Source organism: Jatropha curcas, chromosome 5 (genome assembly GCF_041381405.1).
Source record: "Jatropha curcas cultivar XTBG-Jc1 chromosome 5, XTBG_Jcur_1.0, whole genome shotgun sequence".
Classification (NCBI taxonomy): domain Eukaryota; kingdom Viridiplantae; phylum Streptophyta; class Magnoliopsida; order Malpighiales; family Euphorbiaceae; genus Jatropha; species Jatropha curcas.
This window is the reverse complement of record NC_143155.1, coordinates 21294747-21320720: the sequence shown is the minus strand read 5'-3', so window position 1 is coordinate 21320720 and position 25974 is coordinate 21294747. Positions and strand designations below refer to the sequence as shown.

General features: G+C 31.8%; 2 protein-coding genes and 1 pseudogene across 2 annotated transcripts; 2 read left to right on the top strand and 1 right to left on the bottom strand.

The window, feature by feature from the left end:
* The first annotated feature begins 4163 nt into the window (after positions 1-4163).
* LOC149496383 (major strawberry allergen Fra a 1.06-like) lies at positions 4164-5053 on the top strand. Its single transcript, XM_089720960.1, has 2 exons — positions 4164-4426; positions 4512-5053. The coding sequence occupies exons 1-2, from the start codon at positions 4243-4245 to the stop codon at positions 4808-4810; spliced, it is 483 nt and encodes a 160-aa protein (XP_089577086.1). The 5' UTR covers positions 4164-4242; the 3' UTR covers positions 4811-5053.
* A 6649-nt stretch (positions 5054-11702) lies between these two features.
* LOC149496382 (uncharacterized) lies at positions 11703-12614 on the bottom strand (annotated as a pseudogene).
* An 8386-nt stretch (positions 12615-21000) lies between these two features.
* On the top strand, positions 21001-21568 carry LOC105636701 (major allergen Pru ar 1-like). Its single transcript, NM_001308732.1, has 2 exons — positions 21001-21184; positions 21270-21568. The coding sequence occupies exons 1-2, from the start codon at positions 21001-21003 to the stop codon at positions 21566-21568; spliced, it is 483 nt and encodes a 160-aa protein (NP_001295661.1).
* Positions 21569-25974: the final 4406 nt, after the last annotated feature.

The window sequence follows — 25974 nt, the reverse complement described above, 5'->3', positions numbered from 1 at the left end:
AAAAACTCATATTACAGACCGTAAAAAATTATAATTTTCATAAGAATTGCTAAGTGGATAGTCATTTCTATTCATCATAAACTAAAAACTAAATTCAAAACAAAAAACAATATATCATGGCACCATCTGAAATTGATAAATAAGTCTCTACCAGTCGAGAAGAGGACCAAGAAGAGGATTCAATTTACTTCATTTTTTAGTGCTTTGTTATTGGATTGATGTTTATCTGTCTCCTTTTGAAATTGCAAAAGCTATGCAAATTAGAGAAGGAACGAAGACGAAACAGGGAACGAAAACAATAGAAGACGACAACATATACAGCTCTATGGAAAAAATAAAAATAAAACTAATAAATTAAATTAAATAATTAACCGGTTAAAGAAACCTATTGCAATAGGTTTCCTTAACATGTGTAAAATGATTATAACTTCTCTATAGATACAGAAATCACGAATTCTATAGAGTAATTGATGCCTAAATACCTTAGAATTTTGGTATGTGCTTCTTAGGCCTTGATTTAATTAAGTTATTTATTTAGGCATGATTTTATTATCAATCTTTTTAATTTTTTAGGCTTGCAATTAATTGTATTTTAATAAAAAAGACCAAAAAATAAGATAATTATGTTACATAAAATAAATTTAATTAGTTTCAATTCTTATAAGGCCCTTAAATTATGAAAGCCAAACGAACCCTTATAAATGATCTTTAATTGCGAATATAAGTTCTCTTGAAATTATTTAATCAACATAAATTCTCTTGATTATTTTTTATTCCAATAATATTAGCGAGTAAGCTTCTTCTTTTAAAATAAATAAATAAATAAATAAAATCTTGCTTTTGAGCTTTAAGATTGCAATTAGATTAAAATCTGAACATATCCAGTTTTGTAATGATATAAAATTGCATAAAATTCACTAAATTATCGTTAAAGTAAAATTATCATTTCCCATGTGTCCGTGAATCAAGAAAAATTATTTGATCTGTCTCAAAATATAAATTATTTTAAAATTTTATCCCACAATATAAGTTGTTTTAAATATTTTAAGTAATAATAAATGATATTTTTCCACGCTACCTTTATTTAAATTAAATATAATAACTATTTTCATAAGTTATCTTTGGTCTTGAGATAAATGGTCTTTTTAGTGAAATTAAATATTTTAGCTATTTTAGTAGAGTTCAACTGTTTTATTAACTTTTCATGAAACGTTAAAAGCTAAATGTTACAAGGTTAACATTTTATAAGATGCTACTATAACTTTTAAAAACTAATTCAAACACTATAAAAGAATAACATTTAATATTTTGACTGGTCAAGACGCTAAAAGGTATTTAAAATACTGTTGCCAAATAAATCTAAAATATAATTTAGTCAAATTATCTTTTATTTTTTATAATTTATAGAGAAAATTAAATACTTTTTTAACCCGTATAAATCTTTTAATGATTTTATACTTTAATTATAAAATTTTCCGGTGCATGTAAATCGATGTGACTTGTGCAAAACAAAACAAAGAAATTATTATTTTTTGAAAAATGTGTCTGCCTTTTTGTAGGAGAAAAAATTCAAAATACAGGGCCCACTATAAGCATGAACACATTCCTCCTCCCATTTCAATTTCAAAAAAAAATGAAATTAGACCCGAATAGCTTTTAGACGATTTTAAAAATGTTAGTTTCAATTCGAAACCGAATTGAAACCGAATTTAAATAATTTTTTTTTACCTTTTTAGTTTTTTTAACTAAATAAGAAAATTAATAACAAATAATAGTATTAAATTAAAAAAAGATTAAAAGAGTAAATTAGTAGTTTTAAAATTTATGAAAAAATTATAACTACACAAAAACATAAATTTAAAATTCTCTACTAGTATTTAATTTCTATAAATTTAAATTGAGAGACATGCAAAAAAAAAAAATGATTTGTACTTATTTATATTAGGAGAAATTCAATGGAGTTTAGAGAAAAAGAATTGATATTGTGAAGAAAAGGAAGATTATTAAAGTATTTATAGTTACATATAAATTTTTCTTCATAAAAATGCCCTTCAAATATTTTGTTTTTACCGTTATAAAGGATAAAAATGTCTTTTAATTTTATTTAACAATTAATAAAAATTACCATAATATAAATTTTTTATCTCAAAATATATACTTAGGTAATACTGTTACAAAGGGTAAAACGTCTTTCTATCTAAATTAAGAGTAAAAAAAAAAATACAATATAAATTTTTATTTCAAAAAAATACCCTTCAAATTGCCTTTTTTTACCATTGTAAGAGAGAAAATTATTTTTTGTTTTATTTAAGAGTCAAAAATAAATTTAAATAAATATTATTTAATTTATATGTAAAAATATATGTGGCAAAAGATTTAAATTAAAAATATTTAAATGAGGAGCAATTTTTTTTCTATTTTTCAACTATAATTTATATGTTATATTTGTATTAATAAATTTTAAGATGATAGTAAAGTTACTACATTTAATGATGAAAAATAAAATTAATTTAACAATTAAAAATCACGTGTGAAGTGTGATATTTTCTTTTCTTTTTTTTTTTTTACGGTTTCAAATCGGAACCACCAGGTTTAATTTTCAAATATAAGAAACTGCAAATGAACCTTAATCCGCCGGTTTCAATTACGATTTGAAATCTTGAACCGTTGACTATAGTTTGATTCCAGTTTTGACTGATTCGATTCCAATTTGGAATCGAACCGTGGTTATGCCTTGCCCACTAGTCGCGGCCAGATTAATATGTATTTATGCCGAATAGATCACGAAAAGACAAATCATTTCCTATTAAATTTTGAAACGCTTAATACTTACGACTCAAACTCGAGGAGAATGTTTATTATCTCATTTCACCCTTTAATCGTAAAACTGCTTTTGTCTTATTTCTTTTGTATTATGTCATTTTCATAATACTTGTCACGTTTAAGAAAATAGTTTATTCTAAAATAATTATCACATTTATACTTTCAAGGAGTAATAAAATACTTTTTTATATTTACCCTTTGTATTTGATCAATAACCATTGCTTCAATTTAATGATTTTAAAAAAAAATTAATATTAAATTAATGATAATATAATTAAATTATTTAATAATTTATTATAATTTAAATAAATTTAATAACTTTTTTAAGACATATAAAATTTTAAGTATGATAAATATTATAGAATAGATATAGCATAGTAAAAGGGAAGATATTTCTTTTTGGGAAATAAAATTTGAGAAGTGGGCAACACCCGGTAAAGAAAAGAACAAAAGGGAAAATGAAGTGAAAATCTTTGGTCCTCTTCTTTCCTATCTTTGGATTCGAGATGTCACGTCCACGCGTCACATATCAGTATTTCTATTAACAGAATAAAATAAAAATATGTCACTTTAATTATTCTCAACCACACATGTCATATATCTACTCTAGAAACGGCATATTTCTTTTTTTTAGAAAAAAGGATAATTGTTTGGACTCCTTCTCTGGGTAAAAACAAATTCATGAAATATTTTTTAAAAGAAGAATGACTATTTTGGAATAAAGAAATAAAGAAGGAATAAAGAAAAACATTTTGTTCTATCCATGCATGCAATATAGATAAGCAGGGGCATAAATAAATGGAGTTAGAGTTCGAATTTCTCAAGCTTGAAGTTCCGCCCGATAGAATTTAACTCGCTTGAAAATGAATAAATTTGAAATTTTAAACTCGAGTTCGATGAAAGCTCTATTTAAAACTTGAGTTCAATTTGAAAAATTTTAAATCTGAGTTCGATTTGAGGCTCAATTACCTTATAAAAATATTATGTAAGTATGTATAAAAATTTGATAAAACTTAGACGAACTTTCGAGCTAACCATTATTAGGCTTGAACTCGACTCGTTTGCTAAATGAGCTGTCTTGATTTTGAATTTTTTTAAACTCTTTTTGAGTCGAGCTCGAATAATTAGCGAGCCGACTTGTTTCGTTTACACCTCTAATTAAACAAATTTAATACTTTTACCATTTTAGGATTATCTCATTTTTTTTTTTGTAAATATGTTATTTTTTTAGTGAGTGGTCATATACGCATCTAGTGTCTAGATATTTGTAAAATAATATTATTCTAACACATCTAAACGAGTAGCAGAGTCCCGTAGCTCAGCCTATAACTAGCAGCTTCAGCATTGAGCTTCGACATCTCATTACACACAACAAATTTCTTTCTTCGATCTTTTAGTTTCCAAACACCAAACATTAAGATGGCTGTTACTGTCTTTGAACGCAAGATTGCTTCTCCAATCCCTGCAGCCAAGGCGTTTAAGGGTCTCGTTACCGATGCCGACAATCTTGTTCCTAAAATCCTTCCAGGGGTCGTTAAGAGCATCGAGACTGTTCAAGGAAATGGAGGGATTGGAACTATTAAGAAGACTACACTCCACGAAGGTAATCATTTTATAAATAAATTAGGTGTTAATTTATTAGTTCTTGAGTTGTAATTAACCAGAGTTCTTTGTTTTAATGCATGCAGGTAACGAATTGAAGTCGTTCAAACATAAAGTAGACAAATATGACCCACAGAACTATGTATACGAATACAGTATATACGAAGGAGAACCATCGATTGATGGAATAGAGAAAGTCACAGTTGGAATAGAAATAGAGGGTTCAGGTGATGGAGGATCTGTTGTCCATGTTAGTTTCAAAACCTATCCAAAGGGTAATAATGCTGCGCTCCTTCAAGGACGCGTTGACTCTGACAAACAAAAGCTCGCAGGAATGGTTCAGGCCATTGAACAGTACCTGTTGGCAAATCCTAATGCCTACTAATTCCATGTAATTTCCAAATTTGAAGCATGTGGGCTATGGTTGTATCTTATGCTTTTTCTGTTTCTTTTTTTTTTTTTTTTTTTTTAATTTCCTGTTCAGACCAAATATAGATTATCTAGTTTTGGTCTGATAATAAAAGCTTGGATGTTATGTTAAATGGGTGCTTGAATTGCACCATACTATTGTAATCAGGTTTCAATCATATTCCTTTGAAATTAATTATGGAAGCCTTTCGTTCTTATCCATTGTTTCCGATTTTCCAAATTCAAAGAATGAAAGGGATTTTTTTTTTTTTTTGGGTACAATAGAGAGAGATTAAAAATAAACTATCTACAATAAAACCTAAATAAGCTGCATCAACGAAATCATGATCAAGGCCAGAAAGAAAGGAGGAGACTCATAGATCCGAATTCCCAAAGGCAAAAAGGACGCAAAAACTGTTAAATTAAAGAAGATTAAGAAAGAAAGAGGAAAGAATTATGAGAAGAATCTGATGATGTTGTTAACTTGACACAGCATAGCTATTTATATAGCTTTACAGAACTGAAATGCAGAAAATTAGTTAACAGAAACGCCAAAAATCTGGAAGATGTTAACAAACAAAACAAATCAAATATTCCCAACAAATAGGGATTTATTTGACTAAAATAAAGACTAACAATTCCTCCCTTAAACTGAATGCCTTAAGCAATCAGTTTATAACTGATTCCTTTGAACATATGCCCAATAAAGCTCGCAACTTCAAAAAGGCATCCAATTTGAGAGCCTTGGTCATGATATCAGCCAGCTTTTCTTGTGAAGCACAGTACACCAATTCAACAGTGCCAGCTTTAGTAAGCTCTCGCAGAAAATGAAACCGAACATCTATATGCTTGCTTCGTCCATGCATCACTGAATTTTTTGAAAGCTTAATGACATAATTATTGTCGCAACGAATCATAACTGACTTGTCTTGCTTAGGATCCAGCTTCTTCAAACTTCTTGTCAACCATACAGCTTGGCATGCACATGAAGCAGCTGAAATAAATTCCGCCTCTGTAGTGGATAAACTAACTACTGGCTATTTTTTCGAAGAGTAGGACACTGCTCCTGAGCTAAAAAGAAAAACATAGCCTGAAGTGCTCTTCCTATCCTCCAAATCTCCGGCATAATCACTGCCTACATAAGCAACCAGCTCATTATCTCCCCCTTCTTGTAGAAAACCCCCAAATTTGTAGTTCCCTTCAGATATCTAAGCACCCTTTTCGCAGCCTGTAAATGAAGTTGAGTGGGACTATCCATGTATCTACTTATAAGACTTACAGCAAACATCATATCCGGCCGAGTTGCGGTGAGATACATAAGACTACCCACTATTTGTTTGTAGTATGTCTTGTCAACCGTAGCTCCACTTTCATCTTTAACAAGCTTAACACCTGGAACAATGGGATTATAAACAGCAGTACTGTTATGCATTCCAAATTTCTGCAGAACCTCCAAGGCATATTTTCTTTGACTAAGGAAAATTCCATCTGAATTTTGGAAAATTTCCAAACCAAGAAAATATTTCATTCTCCCAAGATCTGTCATATCAAACTCAATTTTCATGGACCTTTTAAAATCTGCAAACATCATTTCCAGTAAAAACAAGATCATCGACATATGAACTGATGATCAATATTTTTTCCATTCTTTGCTGTTTTGGTGAATAAAGTATGCTCATAATCACACTTGTCAAAACCCTCTTTCACAAAATATGATTCTATTTTGCTGTATTAGGCTCGTGGTGCTTGTTTAAGCCCGTACAAAGCCTTTTTGAGTTTATAAACTTTATGTTCTTCTCCCTTCTGCACATAACCACAAGGCTATTCCACAAACACATTTTCAGTTAATTCACCGTGTAAAAAAGCAGATTTCACATCGAACTGGTAAATAGGCCACCCCTTTTGAGCTGCGAGTGCAATCACCAGCCGAATTGTCTCCATGCGTGCTACAGGGGCAAACACCTCATCATAGTCCACTCCATGTTGTTGAGCATACCCTTTCACCACCAATCGGGCTTTATATTTATTGACCTCTCCATTCTCATCAAATTTTGTCTTATAGACCCATTTTACTCCAATTGATTTTCCTCCTGCCGGCAAATCTGTCAACCCCCATGTGCCGTTTTTTTTTATGGCTTCCATCTCCACATCCATAGCTTGCCTCCATTTTTCATTTTTTACAGCATCTTCAAAATGAACAGGATCAGTATTTGCAAATAGAACCATATCAGCTTCCCCTTCAGAAAGTCCTTCACCTGTCTCATAATCTTTCATCCAAACTGGTGGCATTCTAGTTCTTTCAAGATTAGAAGTAGCAGATGAATTTGAAGAACTAGAATCAGAGTTAGAAGAATTAAGAGACATGGTTACCTCCGCATCATTATCGTCAGATTTGACTTGTTCAGGTACAAAACCTGGTTCTTGATCATTATTCTCTTGCACCTCATCATCTTCCCATTCCAAGTCGCAAACAATGGATTGTTCATGCTGCTTTTCCCATTCCCATTGTTTGTCTTCTTCAAATACAACATCTCTGCTTATGATGATCCGTTGGGAAATTGGATCATAAAGACGATAAGCTTTTGATTCTTCACTGATTCCCAGCAAAACACAACATAAACTTTTGCTATCCAGCTTGGTTCTTTTATTATCTGGAATGTGAACATGAGAAATGCACCCAAACACTCTAAAATACTCAATCGAAGGTTTGACTCCACTCCACGCTTCCTCTGGTGTTTGATTCTTCACCGCCAAGGTAGGACTGCGATTCAAAACATGTGCTGTCCAATTAACAGCTTCTGGCCAAAAATAATTTGGAACTTTCTTCTCTGAAAGCATACTGCGAACCATATTCATAATGGTTCGATTTTTGCGTTCAGCAATGCCGTTTTGCTGAGTCGTATAAGCAGCTGTCAATTGTCTTTTTATGCCATTATTAGCACAAAAATCATTGAATTCCTGTGATGTAAACTCTCCACCTCTGTCAGTGCGTAAAATTTTAACAAAAAAATCTGTCTCATTCTCAACATTTGCCTTGAATTTTTTAAGAACAGCAAAAGCTTCAGACTTTTCAGTTAGAAAATAGACCCTTAATTTTCTGCTGTAGTCATCAATAAAGGTGAGCAAATACCTTTTGTTGCTATTAGAAACAGGCTTGATAGGTCTGCAAATGTCGGCATGAACTAATTGCAGAACTTGTGAAGCTCTCCAAGTACTCTTTTTAGGAAATGGATCACGTTGTTGTTTCCCTACCAAGCAGTCTTTGCACAATTTCAGTGGAGCCTTCATTTGTGGCAACTCATGCACCATTGTTTTTTGTTGGAGAAGTTGCAGACCACTGAAGCTTAGGTGTCCATAACGACAATGCCAAAGCTGTACATTATCTTCTGTAATTGTGCTAAAACAGGCTGATGCTATAGGTTGAGATATAGCATTTAGAGCAAACATTCAATTTGAAGCCATTACCATGTAACATCCCTTCTCGGTCCACCCGTTAACCCGAATGAACCGAGCCGAGACGCTACAATCTGGTTGAACTTATGTCCTGTTATGCTGATATCATCCTGTATGCTAAATATGAATACAAAACACTCCCAATTAAACTCTACACTGCTAACATCTCCAAATAATCATCATAACACAATAACACTTTATATATATTTTCATAATTGTATAAATCCTCAATAGCATTTAAGATCCAGCAATTAATTGCATTCATTATATATATCAAGTCTTCCTGACCTAATCATACCAACTATTGTAAAATATTTCATATTCAATCATTTCATAAGTATTATTCGTATCTCCAATTACTGACGCCAAAATAATTACATGCTTCACTTATATTTCCAATTACATAAGCTCTAACAAATGTAATAATTATACATGCCATAATTCTTAATTATACAACTCTCAATCTACTATGACCAAATTAATCACTTCTGTTTTGATAGTACTCTTCAAGTCTTCAAGTAGCAACCACGATCTTCAACCTACGCGTGATAAAAATCGACGCGCTGAGTATAAAACTCAGTGGTGCTCATAATTCACATACTTAACAGAGTGCGATGGCAACTAACTTAAAAGACAATTTTCATAAAAGCATTGATAATCATAAAAGCAGTAAATTTCAACATAAATGTATCTTTATAGTGAAGAATAAACTTCTAATCCATAACATAAATAAGTGAGTTCTAATTATCTCATAACTCCTTTTACATGAACCTTTAATCACACATATCATGATACTATCATGATCTTACCTGCTATTCATTATGTTGTATGAATGAATCAATGAATAAGTAAGAATACATAACAGTATATTTTCATTGTCTTACTTGCTGTTCATTATGCTGTATGACTTATGCACTTTTTAGTCACATCATATAAGTTATGATTAATAACATCTCATAAATGTATGGCTCCTTAAGAATTAAATAAATGAACTTGTAAGCATATATAGCATTATACTTTCATGATCTTACCTGATGTTCTTTATGCTGTATGAATTCTACAACTTTTATTAAAACTCAGTGAACATCGCAACGAATAAAGAAACATATAAGCACATACATATGTAGAAATAAACATGTACTTATGGAATGTAAGCACATATATCATGATACTTTCATTATCATACTTGCTGCTCATTATACTGTATGATTATGCAATTTGTAGTCAATATAACTGTATAGCTCCATAAGGTTATAGTGAAACCAACGTGATAAGAAAAACTGTATGAAACTGTATGAATACTGTATGACTGGGCTGCTATGGCCATTATATAATCATATCCACTCAACGGCCTGTAGCCGGAGTACCAAACTGTATGGGGAGCAGATCTGCTATCCTATGTCGCGACATAGCCTTATCTAAGTGGTTTCTACCTAACCTCAATGGAGCATATTAGTGGTATGTCAATATATAAAACAAAAGTATAGTAACTGCGTCCTAATTTGCATGCTTGTGTCATGAAATTAACTGCTTCGTAATTTCATAAACCATACTGCTTACCTGTATGCTGCTAGCCTCGCCAAGCAGGCAACTTGTGTCATGTTAGTTTCACATCATTTGCATTCTTGCATTTTGTGTTTATGCATGTGTTCATGTTGTCTTTTTGTTTTAAAATCATTGAAGGCATACAAGTTGAGCAAAGGAATACAATTGCATAGAATTCATAACTTCATACACCATATTATTTACCTCATTTCACATCATTTGCATGCTTGCATGTTGTTTTGATACATGTTCTCATGTTGTCTTTTTGTTTTAAAATGATTAGAGGCATACAAGTTGATCAAAGGAATACAATTGCATAGAATTCATAACTTCATACACCATATTATTTACCTCATTTCACATCATTTGCATGCTTGCATGTTGTTTTGATACATGTTCTCATGTTGTCTTTTTGTTTTAAAATGATTAGAGGCATACAAGTTGAGCAAAGGAATACAATTGCATAGAAAATGAAGTCCAAAAGAGCATCAAAACACAATTCGCGAGCGCGCCATGCAAAGTCGCCAGCGCGAGAAGCACACAAGAGGGTCAGAGAGTTTACAGGCCAAATTCGCGAGCGCGAGAAGTGCAAAATGAGAGTCAGAGAGTTCACAGGCCAAATTCGCGAGCTCGACATGAAATTCGCGAGCGCGCATCGTGTTTTTCAGCCTGCATAGTCTGTACTATTTTGGTCATATCTCTCAATTTACAACTCCGATTTGGGTGATTCAAAAACCCATGGAAAGCTAACACATAGAGGAACAAATAACTCTTCTGCCACTTCCTAGTTCCATCATTAACTAGGGTCAAAATCATGGTGAAGTTACTGGTTACTTTTCCAGCAAAACCTGTTTCAGTATGAACTCAATATCTACTTCATTTATTCATTTCATCTCATGCTTTTTCACCATTTCCAGTCTTCTTACTCAACATTAAGCAACATATCTTCTCATTATCAACACACCACACAAATTCTCATGCAAGGAAATTAATTAAACTAAAAGAGATAGCACACCTTCACTCCAAAAAGCTTAAGCTCCTCTTTTTAGCTTCCTTTTTCTTCTACCTTGGAGCTCACCTCTCCTATACATAAGAATTCTTATGAATACTCTAAAAATATCACCAAATGATTCAATTATGAAATTTAAGAAGGTTTACTTACTTGGATAGAATAGAAGTTGAATGGAATGCTTAACTCCCATTAAAATCTTCATTACCATTAAAAGTGATGGAGAAAGGAAGGTGGAAGAGGAAAGTAGAGGAAGAAGATGAAGATAAGGATGAAGAAATGAAAATGAAATGGAACTCACGGGTACATCTCCAAAATATCATTGATTTTTATGTGAAAATTACCAAATGGTACCTCAAGTGTCAAAATGGTACAACTCAATACCTCAACTTTATACTTTAGTGCAAGCAAGTCCTAATCCTTATACTTTGATCTTTTTGTTTCCTTCAAGTAAGTCCACTTCTTTTCCTGATTTCAATTACATCCCATTCTATCCCACTCTGGACTCTAATGGCTCAAACCGGGTTTTAGATCAGCCCGACTCGACTTCAAGCAACAACTCGATTCAATAGAAAAATGGGACGTTACATACCGTGTCCATAATCAACCCCTTTTCAGGATGGTACACTTTGCACTTATTACGCTGAAACTAGATAGAGAGACCCTTTTCTTGAAGTTGCCCAATACTGAGTAAATTATTCTTCAAATCTGGTATATAAAATACGCCTGTGATGGTCTGTGCTATCTCATGCATTAGCAGCCTGGTATTGCCTTTGCCTCTGACATTCAAGCTAGAATTGTTGCCTAGCTTCACAAAATCTTTAAATCTTTCATCAAGATCAAAGAAATACTCCTTCTTCCCTCACATGTGATTGCTGCAACCTGAGTCGAGAAACCAAGTATCTTCTTTATTGGCAATATTTGTTTCCAAATATGCCATCAACAACATCTCTTCTTGCGCCTCAACAAAATGCACCTCCTTTTCTTTTTGTGAACACTCCCATTGAAAGTGCCTAAGGTTGTGACAATGGTAGCACTCAATTGTTGATTTGTCAAAACTCTGTCTGCCTCTGCCTTGTCCACAACCCCGACTATTACCGCGACCTCTTCCTCCAGAATGATCTCCATGTGAAACTTTCAAAGCATGCTCTTCTTCATTCTGAGAATTCATGCGTTGTTCATGCACAAGCAGACTACTTTGTAGCTCATCAATAGTTAGCATGCTTGTGTCCTTTGATTCTTCAATTAAACAAACAACATAATTAAATTTGGGGGTCATGGATCTTAGAATTTTTTCAACCACAACAGCATCACCCTTGTCCTCACCATTTGCTTTCATTTTATTAGCAATGGTAAGAGTTCGGGCAATAAACTCATTCATAGTTTCTCCAGTCTTCATGTGAAGAATTTCAAAGTCTTTTCGAAGAGCTTGCAGCTGTGCATGCTTAACACGAGTTGTTTCGTGATATTTCTGCTTCAGAGAGTCCTATATGTCTTTTACTGTATCCTTTTTGAGGATTTTCTCCAGGACTGACCGATCCAATGCTTGAAATAGAAAATTCTTCGCTTTCAAGTCTTTCAATTTCTGATCTTCAAAGCTTTTATTTTGTGCGTCTGTCAAAGATACTCCTTCTGCTGTTGCAGGAACTCCATCTTCTACCAAGTGCCAATACTCTTTTGAGCGTAAGAAATTTTCCATGAGCATCGCCCAATGATCATAATGCCCATCAAATTTGGGTATTGCTGGTTGAACAAAAGAAGATTTAGTTGTCATATTTGAATCACAGAAAAGAAGAAAGACACTTATAGAAGACTGCTACTTCTAACCCCCTAAGGGATCTGATACCAAATGTTAAATTAAAGAAGATTAAGAAAGAAAGAGGAAAGAATTATGAGAAGAATCTGATGATGTTATTAACTTGACACAGAATAGCTATTTATATAGCTTTACAGAACTGAAATGCAGAAAATTAGTTAACAGAAACACCAAAAATCTGGAAGATGTTAACAAACAAAACAAATCAAGTATCCCAAACAAATATGGATTTATTTGACTGAAAAAAAGACTAACAAAAACTTGGACAACCAATCAGCACCAGTTATTAGCTTCCCAAAAAATACGAGGGAAACCTGGGACCCAAATTGCACCATAAGATTTTTGATATGGAAAACCAATGATCCGAAAACAACTAGAGGGCTAAGAAAACTATTCACCAACTGCATCACCATTAAATTATCACATTGAATAATAAGGTTAGAGTGGTTTGAACTCAAAGCAAGTTGCAAACCGGTGAAGAGAGCCCAAAGCTCAGCTCCCAAAACTGTAGTACATCCAATATTAATTGTAAAACCAGCAATCCAAGCTCCATAACTTTCACGGATTAGGCCTCCACCAAAAGCATTTCCATTAACGATAGGTAAGGAACCATCCGTTTTATTAGTTATAAAATTTAGGGATTGGTAAAAAAACTTATATATGGATTTGCTTTCTTTTCATATAACCACTCTATTTGTGAAGCAAATCCCAAAATATACTATTCCAGATGATTTTCTAGTTGGTCAAAGTAAGTGGGGATTTTCACATGGTTAAATATAGTGAAATGTGATAGTGAAACGGTGGTTCACATGGTTAAAGATAACGTTCAAGCTGCTGGAGGAAACAAACAACTTGTAACTACCATTAATTAATTGCATTCTAGAATTATATTAGATTTGTTCTATCACCCATATTCATAGAGAAGCAAATTTCGATGCAGATTTCTTCACAAAGGTGGCAAGTTCCTATACTTTGGGTACCCATACTATTCAAGTTCCTCCTCCTCAGATTAATTTCTAGTTGGTTAATTCACGATATGAGTGGTGTTTCCTACTCTAAACCTACTCTAAAGCTTGTTTATTAGCTTTTAGCCTGAGTTGTATAGACACGAACACGGTACATGACACGACACAGACAACAGATATAGTAATTTTAAAAAAAAGTTGGACATGACACGCTTAGCATACACATCACACAAAATAACTATAATTTATAAATAATTTAAATAAAGAAATAATCATTTATACTAAATTATAAATATAAAATAAAAAATAATTAATTTATTATCTCAATATAATTAATTAAATTCTCAAAATTAATATCACCATTGAAAACCATAACATTTTTATCTTTTTTAGAGATAAATTGATAATTTAAAAATTTTCAACTTTTTTAAAAGAAATCAAATTATTCCCCTACGATATTCCACATTTTAATTTTCAAATGTGTCTTTATAATATCTTTAGAAGTATCCTTAAATATCTAAAATTAATAAAATAAAATGAATAATAGGATATTATTTTTAAAGTGTCTAAAATTTAAAGAGAAAAAAATTGAAATGAAAATATGAGTAAAATTTATTATTTTATTTTATAATTAATAGAAAATATTATTAAAATCCATAAATTAAATAATTTATTTATATCATTAAAAATTATAATATATGAAATATGATAAAGTTTGGAATCATGTTACAATTATCTTGGGTGTAGACTTAGGTTTGGTCTGATCCTATATATAAATTCTGATATTTGGAAAATTTCAACTTTTTTAAAAGAAATCAAATTATTCCCCAATCATATTCCACATTTTAATTTTTAAATATCTTTACAGTATATCCAGAAGTATTCTTAAATGTCCAAATTTAATAAAATAAAATAATAGGATATTATTTTTTTTAAGTGTTTAACACATGTCCAAAAATGTTTGAAAAGTGTCTATATTCGACACGGGTATAAGAAGAGATATATGAAATATTTTAAGATGTCTATGTATCTTAGCTTTTAGCTTCTCCTCTTATACAAAAAAAAAATAATAATAATATTTTTTTTTTTGAAATTTTGTAAATGTTATCACTATTTTGAAACTAAGTTTTTTTTTTTTTATTTATTTTTATAAAAGGTAATGATTTAGTGAATGATTACAAAATAAAATATATTTTATTAAGATTCCGTAAAAGACACTAATTTTTTTTGTGAAACAGTTCAGATTTGACTTCAATATTTTTTTTTTTTTTTTTTGATAGGGAAAATTAACAAGTTTTATTAATAGAAACAGGAGATTTGACTTCAAATTATTAGACATGCTCGGCAATTCTTGGTAAAGTGGCAGCAAGCAAATATGGTCTCTCACAGTCCGGACAGCCTCAAAACCTCTATGGTATGTGTAAAATGGTCTTCTCCTCCATTTACCTTCTTTAAATGTAATGATGATATTTCATTGAATAGCACTCAATATCTTTGGGATGGGTGTTATTTTAAGAGACCATATGGATCATTATGTGGCGGATTTTTCAAGTTTGAAACCGGCTATCAATGTCCCAAATTAGGAGAAACTTTTGTGAACAAGTCATGATTTGGTCGGTCTTTCACTTATATGAAAGATGAAAAATCTCGAATTTGAGTTATTTTTTTATAAAAATTTTCACTAATTTAGTGAGTTAAGCGGACAGCTCTTTTACTGTGTAGCACACAATCTATACACAATATTATTTTAGCCCGTTGAACCTTCCAATGAATCAAAAATATAAACCCATATCCTAATCTCCCTTCATTAATTATTGAGCTTTGTTATGTTGTATAAGCAAGGATTAAGGTTGTCTTACTTCAAACTTCAATTTTCCTTTCACTCTTTGTCCATGTATTTTCTTTTTGCTTCTTTTTTTTTTTTCTTTATCCACATATTTTCAGCATAGCACATCAGTTTCATATACATTCTCTTTTCGAAGATCACAATGATTTCTTGCAATGTTAGCAGAGAAAAACAGAGTTGAGGGCTCAGGTTATACATGCATTTCTTGCAATGTTAGCGAGGAATGTCGACTGACATAGAAACTGCTTTCATGGCTTCTGATGGCTGAGAACAAATAAAGTCCTCCGTAATTAAGTTAAACAGAAAGCAAGAAAAATAGATCATTTAATTAATTAATGGAGTTAAGTTTTATAAATGTAGAAGATTGTACACCAGTTCTTTTATTGCAAGTAATTTTACTGCGGTCAAATTCTTTGCAAGTTATTTTGTATCAATGCAGAAATTATTTTGTACCTTCAGATTTCAATTATAATTATTTAATAAGAACCATCTGATTATATTATAAACAGTAACTTGTCACCGGTTAAACATTTTAATAAAAAAATTAACTCTTCAAAACTCTAGTCACAGGACAATTTAGGTGTGGGTCTTTTGTCGAAATAGAATGCCTCTCACTTTTTCTTCTTTCTTTTTTTCTATTCTTTTTTTTTCATAAATGGTTTAGTCTTTCCATATAGTATGTCCGGCCCGGATCTTTTTTTGTTTTACGCCCCCTAACTCTTCCTCAACCAGGCTTGGGCACATAGCAAAGCAAGTAAAAATATTAGTAGCATAGTAAAACTGAGCCAGAGAAAGAATTACTATTTGCTTAACTTAACTCTTATACTTACGGGACACTATATTATCCCCTTTCCTTACAGGTAGACGATTTGCATGAGATAAAGTAATCATGAAACCTTGGCCAATGTACCTTGCAACTTGCATGATTCGTTGCCCATAATTCCCAGTTACCAGGGACAGGATGGCATCGGAAGGACTAGTTCTATTCAAAGCATCTCAAAAGGATAGGAGTCAAGAATGGTTATATAGTACTGCCGGTTTTTTTTTTTTATCCCTTCATTAACTCTTCAAAACTATAGTCATACGACAACTATATTCACACAAAAAATCTACGATAAATTCTTGGTTAGAATGTAACGGTACATGATAATTAAGTATGAATATAACCAAGAAATCCCAACTCAAGACTAGAAGTCCACATAAAAAAATTATATAACGGGCCTTATTAGCCATGAACAAAGAAAAATTTCTTAGCAAAACCAAAAACCAATTTCAAAATAAAAAAACTCATATTACAAACCGTAAAAAATTATAATTTTCATAAGAATTGCTAAGTGGATAGTCATTTCTATTCACCATAAATTAAAAACTAAATTCAAAACAAAAAACAATATATCATGGCACCATCTGAAATTGATAAATAAGTCTCTATCAGTCGAGAAGAGGACCAAGAAGAGGATTCAATTTACTTCATTTTTTAGTGCTTTGTTATTGGATTGATGTTTATCTGTCTCCTTTTGAAATTGCAAAAGCTATGCAAATTAGAGAAGGAACGAAGACGAAACAGGGAACGAAAACAATAGAAGACGACAACATATACAGCTCTATGGAAAAAATAAAAATAAAACTAATAAATTAAATTAAATAATTAACCGGTTAAAGAAACCTATTGCAATAGGTTTCCTTAACATGTGTAAAATGATTATAATTTCTCTATAGATACAGAAATCACGAATTCTATATAGTAATTGATGCCTAAATATCATTATATATGTAATTGATGCCTAAATACCTTACAATTTTGGTATGTGCTTCTTAGGCCTTGATTTAATTAAGTTATTTATTTAGGCATGATTTTATTATCAATCTTTTTAATTTTTTAGGCTTGCAATTAATTGTATTTTAATAAAAAAGACCAAAAAATAAGATAATTATGTTACATAAAATAAATTTAATTAGTTTCAATTCTTATAAAGCCCTTAAATTATGAAAGCCAAACGAACCCTTATAAATGATCTTTAATTGCGAATATAAATTCTCTTGAAATTATTTAATCAACATAAATTCTCTTGATTACTTTTGATTCCAATAATATTAGCCGAGTAAGCTTCTTCTTTTCAAAAAAAAAAAAATAATAATAATAAAATCTTGCTTTTGAGCTTTAAGATTGCAATTAGATTAAAATCCGAATATATCCAGTTTTGTAATGATATAAAATTGCATAAAATTCACTAAATTATCGCTAAGGTAAAATTATCATTTCCCATGTGTCAATGAATCAAGAAAAATTACTCTCTCTGTCTCAAAATATAAATTATTTTAAAATTATATCCCACAATATAAGTTGTTTTAAATATTTTAAGTAATAATAAATGATATTTTTCCACGCTACCTTTATTAAATTAAATATAATAATTATTTTCACAAGTTATCTTTGGTTTTGAGATAAATGGTCTTTTCAGTGAAATTAAATATTTTAGCTATTTTAGTAGAGTTCAACTGTTTTATTAACTTTTCATGAAACGTTAAAAGCTAAATGTTACAGGGTTAACATTTTATAAAACGCTACTATAACCTTTAAAAACTAATTCAAACACTATGTTATTAAACACTATAAAAGAATAGCATTTAATATTTTGACTGGTCAAGACGCTAAAAGGTATTTAAAATACTGTTGCCAAATATATCTAAAATATAATTTAGTCAAATTATCTTTTATTTTTTATAATTTATGGAGAAAATTAAATACTTTTTTAATCCGTATAAATCTTTTAATGATTTTATACTTTAATTATAAAATTTTCCGGTGCATGTAAATCGATGTGACTTGCGCAAAACAAAACAAAGAAATTATTATTTTTTGAAAAATGTGTTTGCCTTTTTTTAGGAGAAAAAATTCAAAATACAAGGCCCACTATAAGCATGAACACATTCCTCCTCCGATTTCAATTTCAAAAAAAAATGAAATTAGACCCGAATAGTTTTTAGACGATTTTAAAAATGTTAGTTTCAATTCGAATTTAAATAATTTTTTTTTACCTTTTTAGTTTTTTTAACTAAACAAGAAAATTAATAACAAATAATAGTATTAAATTAAAAAAAGATTAAAAGAGTAAGTTAGTAGTTTTAAAATTTATGAAAAAATTATAACTACACAAAAACATAAATTTAAAATTCTCTACTAGTATTTAATTTCTATAAATTTAAATTGAGAGACATGCAAAAAAAATGATTTGTACTTATTTATATTAGGAGAAATTCAATGGAGTTTAGAGAAAAAGAATTGATATTGTGAAGAAAAGGAAGATTATTAAAGTATTTATAGTTACATATAAATTTTTCTTCATAAAAATGCCCTTCAAATATTTTGTTTTTACTGTTATAAAGGATAAAAATGTCTTTTAATTTTATTTAACAATTAATAAAAAATATCATAATATAAAATTTTTATTTCAAAATATATACTTCAGGTAATACTGTTACAAAGGGGTAAAACGTCTTTCTATCTAAATTAAGAGTAAAAAAAAAAATACAATATAAATTTTTATTTCAAAAAAATACCCTTCAAATTGCCTTTTTTTTACCATTGTAAGAGAGAAAATTATTTTTTGTTTTATTTAAGAGTCAAAAATAAATTTAAATAAATATTATTTAATTTATATGTAAAAATATATGTGGGAAAAGATTTAAATTAAAAATATTTAAATGAGGAGCATTTTTTTTTTCTATTTTTCAACTATAATTTATATGTTATATTTGTATTAATAAATTTTAAGATGATAGTAAAGTTACTGCATTTAATGATGAAAAATAAAATTAATTTAACAATTAAAAATCACGTGTGAAGTGTGAAGTGTGATATTTTCTTTTCTTTTTTTTTTTTTACGGTTTCAAATCGGAACCACCAGGTTTAATTTTCAAATATAAGAAACTGCAAATGAACCTTAATCCGCCAGTTTCAATTACGATTTGAAACCTTGAACCGTTATCATAGTTTGATTCCAGTTTTGACTGATTCGATTCCGATTTGGAATCGAACCGTGGTTATGCCTAGCCCACTAGTCGCGGCCGGATTAATATGTATTTATGCCGAATAGATCACGAAAAGACAAATCATTTCCTATTAAATTTTGAAACGCTTAATACTTACGACTCAAACTCGAGGAGAATGTTTATTATCTCATTTCACCCGTTAATAGTAAAACTGCTTTTGTCTTATTTCTTTCGTATTATGTTATTTTCATAATACTTGTCACGTTTAAGAAAATAGTTTATTCTAAAATAATTATCACATTTATACTTTCAAGGAGTAATAAAATACTTAAAATTTTATATGTCTTAAAAAAGTTATTAAATTTATTTAAATTATAATAAATTATTAAATAATTTAATTATATTACCGTTAATTTAATATTATTTTTAAAAGAAAATCATTAAATTGAAGTAATGGTTATTGATCACATACAAAGGGTATAGAATAAATATAGCATAGTAAAAGGGAAGATATTTCTTTTTGGGAAATAAAATTTGAGAAGTGGGCAACACCCGGTAAAGAAAAGAACAAAAGGGAAAATGAAGTGAAAATCTTTGGTCCTCTTCTTTCCTATCTTTGGATTCGAGATGTCACGTCCACGCGTCACATATCAGTATTTCTATTAACAGAATAAAATAAAAATATGTCACTTTAATTATTCTCAACCACACATGTCATATATCTACTCTAGAAACGGCATATTTCTTTTTTTTAGAAAAAAGGATAATTGTTTGGACTCCTTCTCTGGGTAAAAACAAATTCATGAAATATTTTTTAAAAGAAGAATGACTATTTTGGAATAAAGAAATAAAGAAGGAATAAAGAAAAACATTTTGTTCTATCCATGCATGCAATATAGATAAGCAGGGGCATAAATAAATGGAGTTAGAGTTCGAATTTCTCAAGCTTGAAGTTCCGCCCGATAGAATTTAACTCGCTTGAAAATGAATAAATTTGAAATTTTAAACTCGAGTTCGATGAAAGCTCTATTTAAAACTTGAGTTCAATTTGAAAAATTTTAAATCTGAGTTCGATTTGAGGCTCAATTACCTTATAAAAATATTATGTAAGTATGTATAAAAATTTGATAAAACTTAGACGAACTTTCGAGCTAACCATTATTAGGCTTGAACTCGACTCGTTTGCTAAATGAGCTGTCTTGATTTTGAGTTTTTTTAAACTCTTTTTGAGTCGAGCTCGAATAATTAGCGAGCCGACTTGTTTCGTTTACACCTCTAATTAAACAAATTTAATACTTTTACCATTTTAGGATTATCTCATTTTTTTTTTTGTAAATATGTTATTTTTTTAGTGAGTGGTCATATACGCATCTAGTGTCTAGATATTTGTAAAATAATATTATTCTAACACATCTAAACGAGTAGCAGAGTCCCGTAGCTCAGCCTATAACTAGCAGCTTCAGCATTGAGCTTCGACATCTCATTACACACAACAAATTTCTTTCTTCGATCTTTTAGTTTCCAAACACCAAACATTAAGATGGCTGTTACTGTCTTTGAACGCAAGATTGCTTCTCCAATCCCTGCAGCCAAGGCGTTTAAGGGTCTCGTTACCGATGCCGACAATCTTGTTCCTAAAATCCTTCCAGGGGTCGTTAAGAGCATCGAGACTGTTCAAGGAAATGGAGGGATTGGAACTATTAAGAAGACTACACTCCACGAAGGTAATCATTTTATAAATAAATTAGGTGTTAATTTATTAGTTCTTGAGTTGTAATTAACCAGAGTTCTTTGTTTTAATGCATGCAGGTAACGAATTGAAGTCGTTCAAACATAAAGTAGACAAATATGACCCACAGAACTATGTATACGAATACAGTATATACGAAGGAGAACCATCGATTGATGGAATAGAGAAAGTCACAGTTGGAATAGAAATAGAGGGTTCAGGTGATGGAGGATCTGTTGTCCATGTTAGTTTCAAAACCTATCCAAAGGGTAATAATGCTGCGCTCCTTCAAGGACGCGTTGACTCTGACAAACAAAAGCTCGCAGGAATGGTTCAGGCCATTGAACAGTACCTGTTGGCAAATCCTAATGCCTACTAATTCCATGTAATTTCCAAATTTGAAGCATGTGGGCTATGGTTGTATCTTATGCTTTTTCTGTTTCTTTTTTTTTTTTTTTTTTTTAATTTCCTGTTCAGACCAAATATAGATTATCTAGTTTTGGTCTGATAATAAAAGCTTGGATGTTATGTTAAATGGGTGCTTGAATTGCACCATACTATTGTAATCAGGTTTCAATCATATTCCTTTGAAATTAATTATGGAAGCCTTTCGTTCTTATCCATTGTTTCCGATTTTCCAAATTCAAAGAATGAAAGGGATTTTTTTTTTTTTGGGTACAATAGAGAGAGATTAAAAATAAACTATCTACAATAAAACCTAAATAAGCTGCATCAACGAAATCATGATCAAGGCCAGAAAGAAAGGAGGAGACTCATAGATCCGAATTCCCAAAGGCAAAAAGGACGCAAAAACTGTTAAATTAAAGAAGATTAAGAAAGAAAGAGGAAAGAATTATGAGAAGAATCTGATGATGTTGTTAACTTGACACAGCATAGCTATTTATATAGCTTTACAGAACTGAAATGCAGAAAATTAGTTAACAGAAACGCCAAAAATCTGGAAGATGTTAACAAACAAAACAAATCAAATATTCCCAACAAATAGGGATTTATTTGACTAAAATAAAGACTAACAATTCCTCCCTTAAACTGAATGCCTTAAGCAATCAGTTTATAACTGATTCCTTTGAACATATGCCCAATAAAGCTCGCAACTTCAAAAAGGCATCCAATTTGAGAGCCTTGGTCATGATATCAGCCAGCTGTTCTTGTGAAGCACAGTACACCAATTCAACAGTGCCAGCTTTAGTAAGCTCTCGCAGAAAATGAAACCGAACATCTATATACTTGCTTCGTCCATGCATCACTGGTTTTTTTGAAAGCTTAATGACAGAATTATTGTCGCAATGAATCATAACTGACTTGTCTTGCTTAGGATCCAGCTTCTTCAAACTTCTTGTCAACCATACAGCTTGGCATGCACATGAAGCAGCTGAAATAAATTCCGCCTCTGTAGTGGATAAACTAACTACTGGCTATTTTTTCGAAGACCAGGACACTGCTCCTGAGCTAAAAAGAAAAACATAGCCTGAAGTGCTCTTCCTATCCTCCAAATCTCCGGCATAATCACTGTCTACATAAGCAACCAGCTCATTATCTCCCCCTTCTTGTAGAAAATCCCCAAATTTGTAGTTCCCTTCAGATATCTAAGCACCCTTTTCGCAGGCCGGCTGAGTTGCGGTGAGATACATAAGACTACCCACTATTTGTTTGTAGTATGTCTTGTCAACCGTAGCTCCACTTTCATCTTTAACAAGCTTAACACCTGGAACAATGGGATTATAAACAACAGTACTGTTATGCATTCCAAATTTCTGCAGAACCTCCAAGGCATATTTTCTTTGACTAAGAAAAATTCCATCTGAATTTTGGAAAATTTCCAAACCAAGAAAATATTTCATTCTCCTAAGATCTATCATATCAAACTGAATTTTCATGGACCTTTTAAAATCTGCAAACATCAATTCATCATTTCCAGTAAAAAAAAGATCGTCGACATACGAACTGATGATCAATATTTTTTCCATTCTTTGCTGTTTTGGTGAATAAAGTATGCTCATAATCACACTTGTCAAAACCCTCTTTCACAAAATATGATTCTAGTTTGCTGTATTAGGCTCGTGGTGCTTGTTTAAGCCCGTACAAAGCCTTTTTGAGTTTATAAACTTTATATTCTTCTCCCTTCTGCACATAACCACAAGGTTATTCCACAAACACATTTTCAGTTAATTCACCGTGTAAAAAGGCAGATTTCACGTCGAACTGGTAAATAGGCCACCCCTTTTGAGCTGCGAGTGCAATCACCAGCCGAATTGTCTCCATGCGTGCTACAGGGGCAAACACCTCATCATAGTCCACTCCATGTTGTTGAGCATACCCTTTCACCACCAATCGGGCTTTATATTTATTGACCTCTCCATTCTCATCAAATTTTGTCTTATAGACCCATTTTACTCCAATTGATTTTCCTCCTGCTGGCAAATCTGTCAACCCCCATGTGCCGTTTTTTTTTTATGGCTTCCATCTCCACATCCATAGCTTGCCTCCATTTTTCATTTTTTACAGCATCTTCAAAATGAATAGGATCAGTATTTGCAAATAGAACCATATCAGCTTCCCCTTCAGAAAGTCCTTCACCTGTCTCATAATCTTTCATCCAAACTGGTGGCATTCTAGTTCTTTCAAGATTAGAAGTAGCAGATGAATTTGAAGAACTAGAATCAGAGTTAGAAGAATTAAGAGACATGGTTACCTCCGCATCATTATCGTCAGATTTGACTTGTTCAGGTACAAAACCTGGTTCTTGATCATTATTCTCTTGCACCTCATCATCTTCCCATTCCAAGTCGCAAACAATGGATTGTTCATGCTGCTTTTCCCATTCCCATTGTTTGTCTTCTTCAAATACAACATCTCTGCTTATGATGATCCGTTGGGAAATTGGATCATAAAGACGATAAGCTTTTGATTCTTCACTGATTCCCAGCAAAACACAACATAAACTTTTGCTATCCAGCTTGGTTCTTTTATTATCTGGAATGTGAACATGAGAAATGCACCCAAACACTCTAAAATACTCAATCGAAGGTTTGACTCCACTCCACGCTTCCTCTGGTGTTTGATTCTTCACTGCCAAGGTAGGACTGCGATTCAAAACATGTGCTGTCCAATTAACAGCTTCTGGCCAAAAATAATTTGGAACTTTCTTCTCTGAAAGCATACTGCGAACCATATTCATAATGGTTCGATTTTTGCGTTCAGCAACGCCGTTTTGCTGAGTCGTATAAGCAGCTGTCAATTGTCTTTTTATGCCATTATTAGCACAAAAATCATTGAATTCCTGTGATGTAAACTCTCCACCTCTGTTAGTGCGTAAAATTTTAACAAAAAAATCTGTCTCATTCTCAACATTTGCCTTGAATTTTTTAAGAACAGCAAAAGCTTCAGACTTTTCAGTTAGAAAATAGACCCTTAATTTTCTGCTGTAGTCATCAATAAAGGTGAGCAAATACCTTTTGTTGCTATTAGAAACAGGCTTGATAGGTCTGCAAATGTCGGCATGAACTAATTGCAGAACTTGTGAAGCTCTCCAAGTACTCTTTTTAGGAAATGGATCACGTTGTTGTTTCCCTACCAAGCAGTCTTTGCACAATTTCAGTGGAGCCTTCATTTGTGGCAACTCATGCACCATTGTTTTTTGTTGGAGAAGTTGCAGACCACTGAAGCTTAGGTGTCCATAACGACAATGCCAAAGCTGTACATTATCTTCTGTAATTGTGCTAAAACAGGCTGATGCTATAGGTTGAGATATAGCATTTAGAGCAAACATTCGATTTGAAGCCATTACCATGTCCATAATCAACCCCTTTTCAGGATGGTACACTTTGCAGTTATTACGCTGAAACTAGATAGAGAGACCCTTTTCTTGAAGTTGCCCAATACTGAGCAAATTATTCTTCAAATCTGGTACATAAAATACGCCTGTGATGGTCTGTGTTATCTCATGCATTAGCAGCCTGGTATTGCCTTTGCCTCTGACATTCAAGCTAGAATTGTTGCCTAGCTTCATAAAATCTTTAAATCTTTCATCAAGATCAAAGAAATACTCCTTCTTCCCGCACATGTGATTGCTGCAACCTGAGTCGAGAAACCAAGTATCTTCTTTATTGGCAATATTTGTTTCCAAATATGCCATCAACAACATCTCTTCTTGCGCCTCAACAAAATGCACCTCCTTTTCTTTTTGTGAACACTCCCATTGAAAGAGCCCAAGGTTGTGACAACGGTAGCACTCAATTGTTGATTTGTCAAAACTCTGTCTGCCTCTGCCTTGTCCACGGCCCCGACTATTACCGCGACCTCTTCCTCCAGAATGATCTCCATGTGAAACTTTCAAAGCATGCTCTTCTTCATTCTGAGAATTCATGCGTTGTTCATGCACAAGCAGACTACTTTGAAGCTCATCAATAGTTAGCATGCTTGTGTCCTTTGATTCTTCAATAGAACAAACAACATAATTAAATTTGGGAGTCATGGATCTTAGAATTTTTTCAACCACAACAGCATCTCCCTTGTCCTCACCATTTGCTTTCATTTTATTAGCAATGGTAAGAGTTCGGGCAATAAACTCATTCATAGTTTCTCCAGTCTTCATGTGAAGAATTTCAAAGTCTTTTCGAAGAGCTTGCAGCTGTGCATGCTTAACACGAGTTGTTTCGTGATATTTCTGCTTCAGAGAGTCCCATATGTCTTTTGCTGTATCCTTTTTGAGGATTTTCTCCAGGACTTACCGATCCATTGCTTGAAATAGAAAATTCTTCGCTT

Bases quoted from the DNA above. Each gene is read 5' to 3' on its own strand.
- LOC149496383 (XM_089720960.1), top strand. From the start codon at position 4,243: ATGGCTGTTACTGTCTTTGAACGCAAGATTGCTTCTCCAATCCCTGCA. The intron at 4,427-4,511 runs GTAATCATTTTA...TAATGCATGCAG, and splicing joins GAAGACTACACTCCACGAAG to GTAACGAATTGAAGTCGTTC.
- LOC105636701 (NM_001308732.1), top strand. From the start codon at position 21,001: ATGGCTGTTACTGTCTTTGAACGCAAGATTGCTTCTCCAATCCCTGCA. The intron at 21,185-21,269 runs GTAATCATTTTA...TAATGCATGCAG, and splicing joins GAAGACTACACTCCACGAAG to GTAACGAATTGAAGTCGTTC.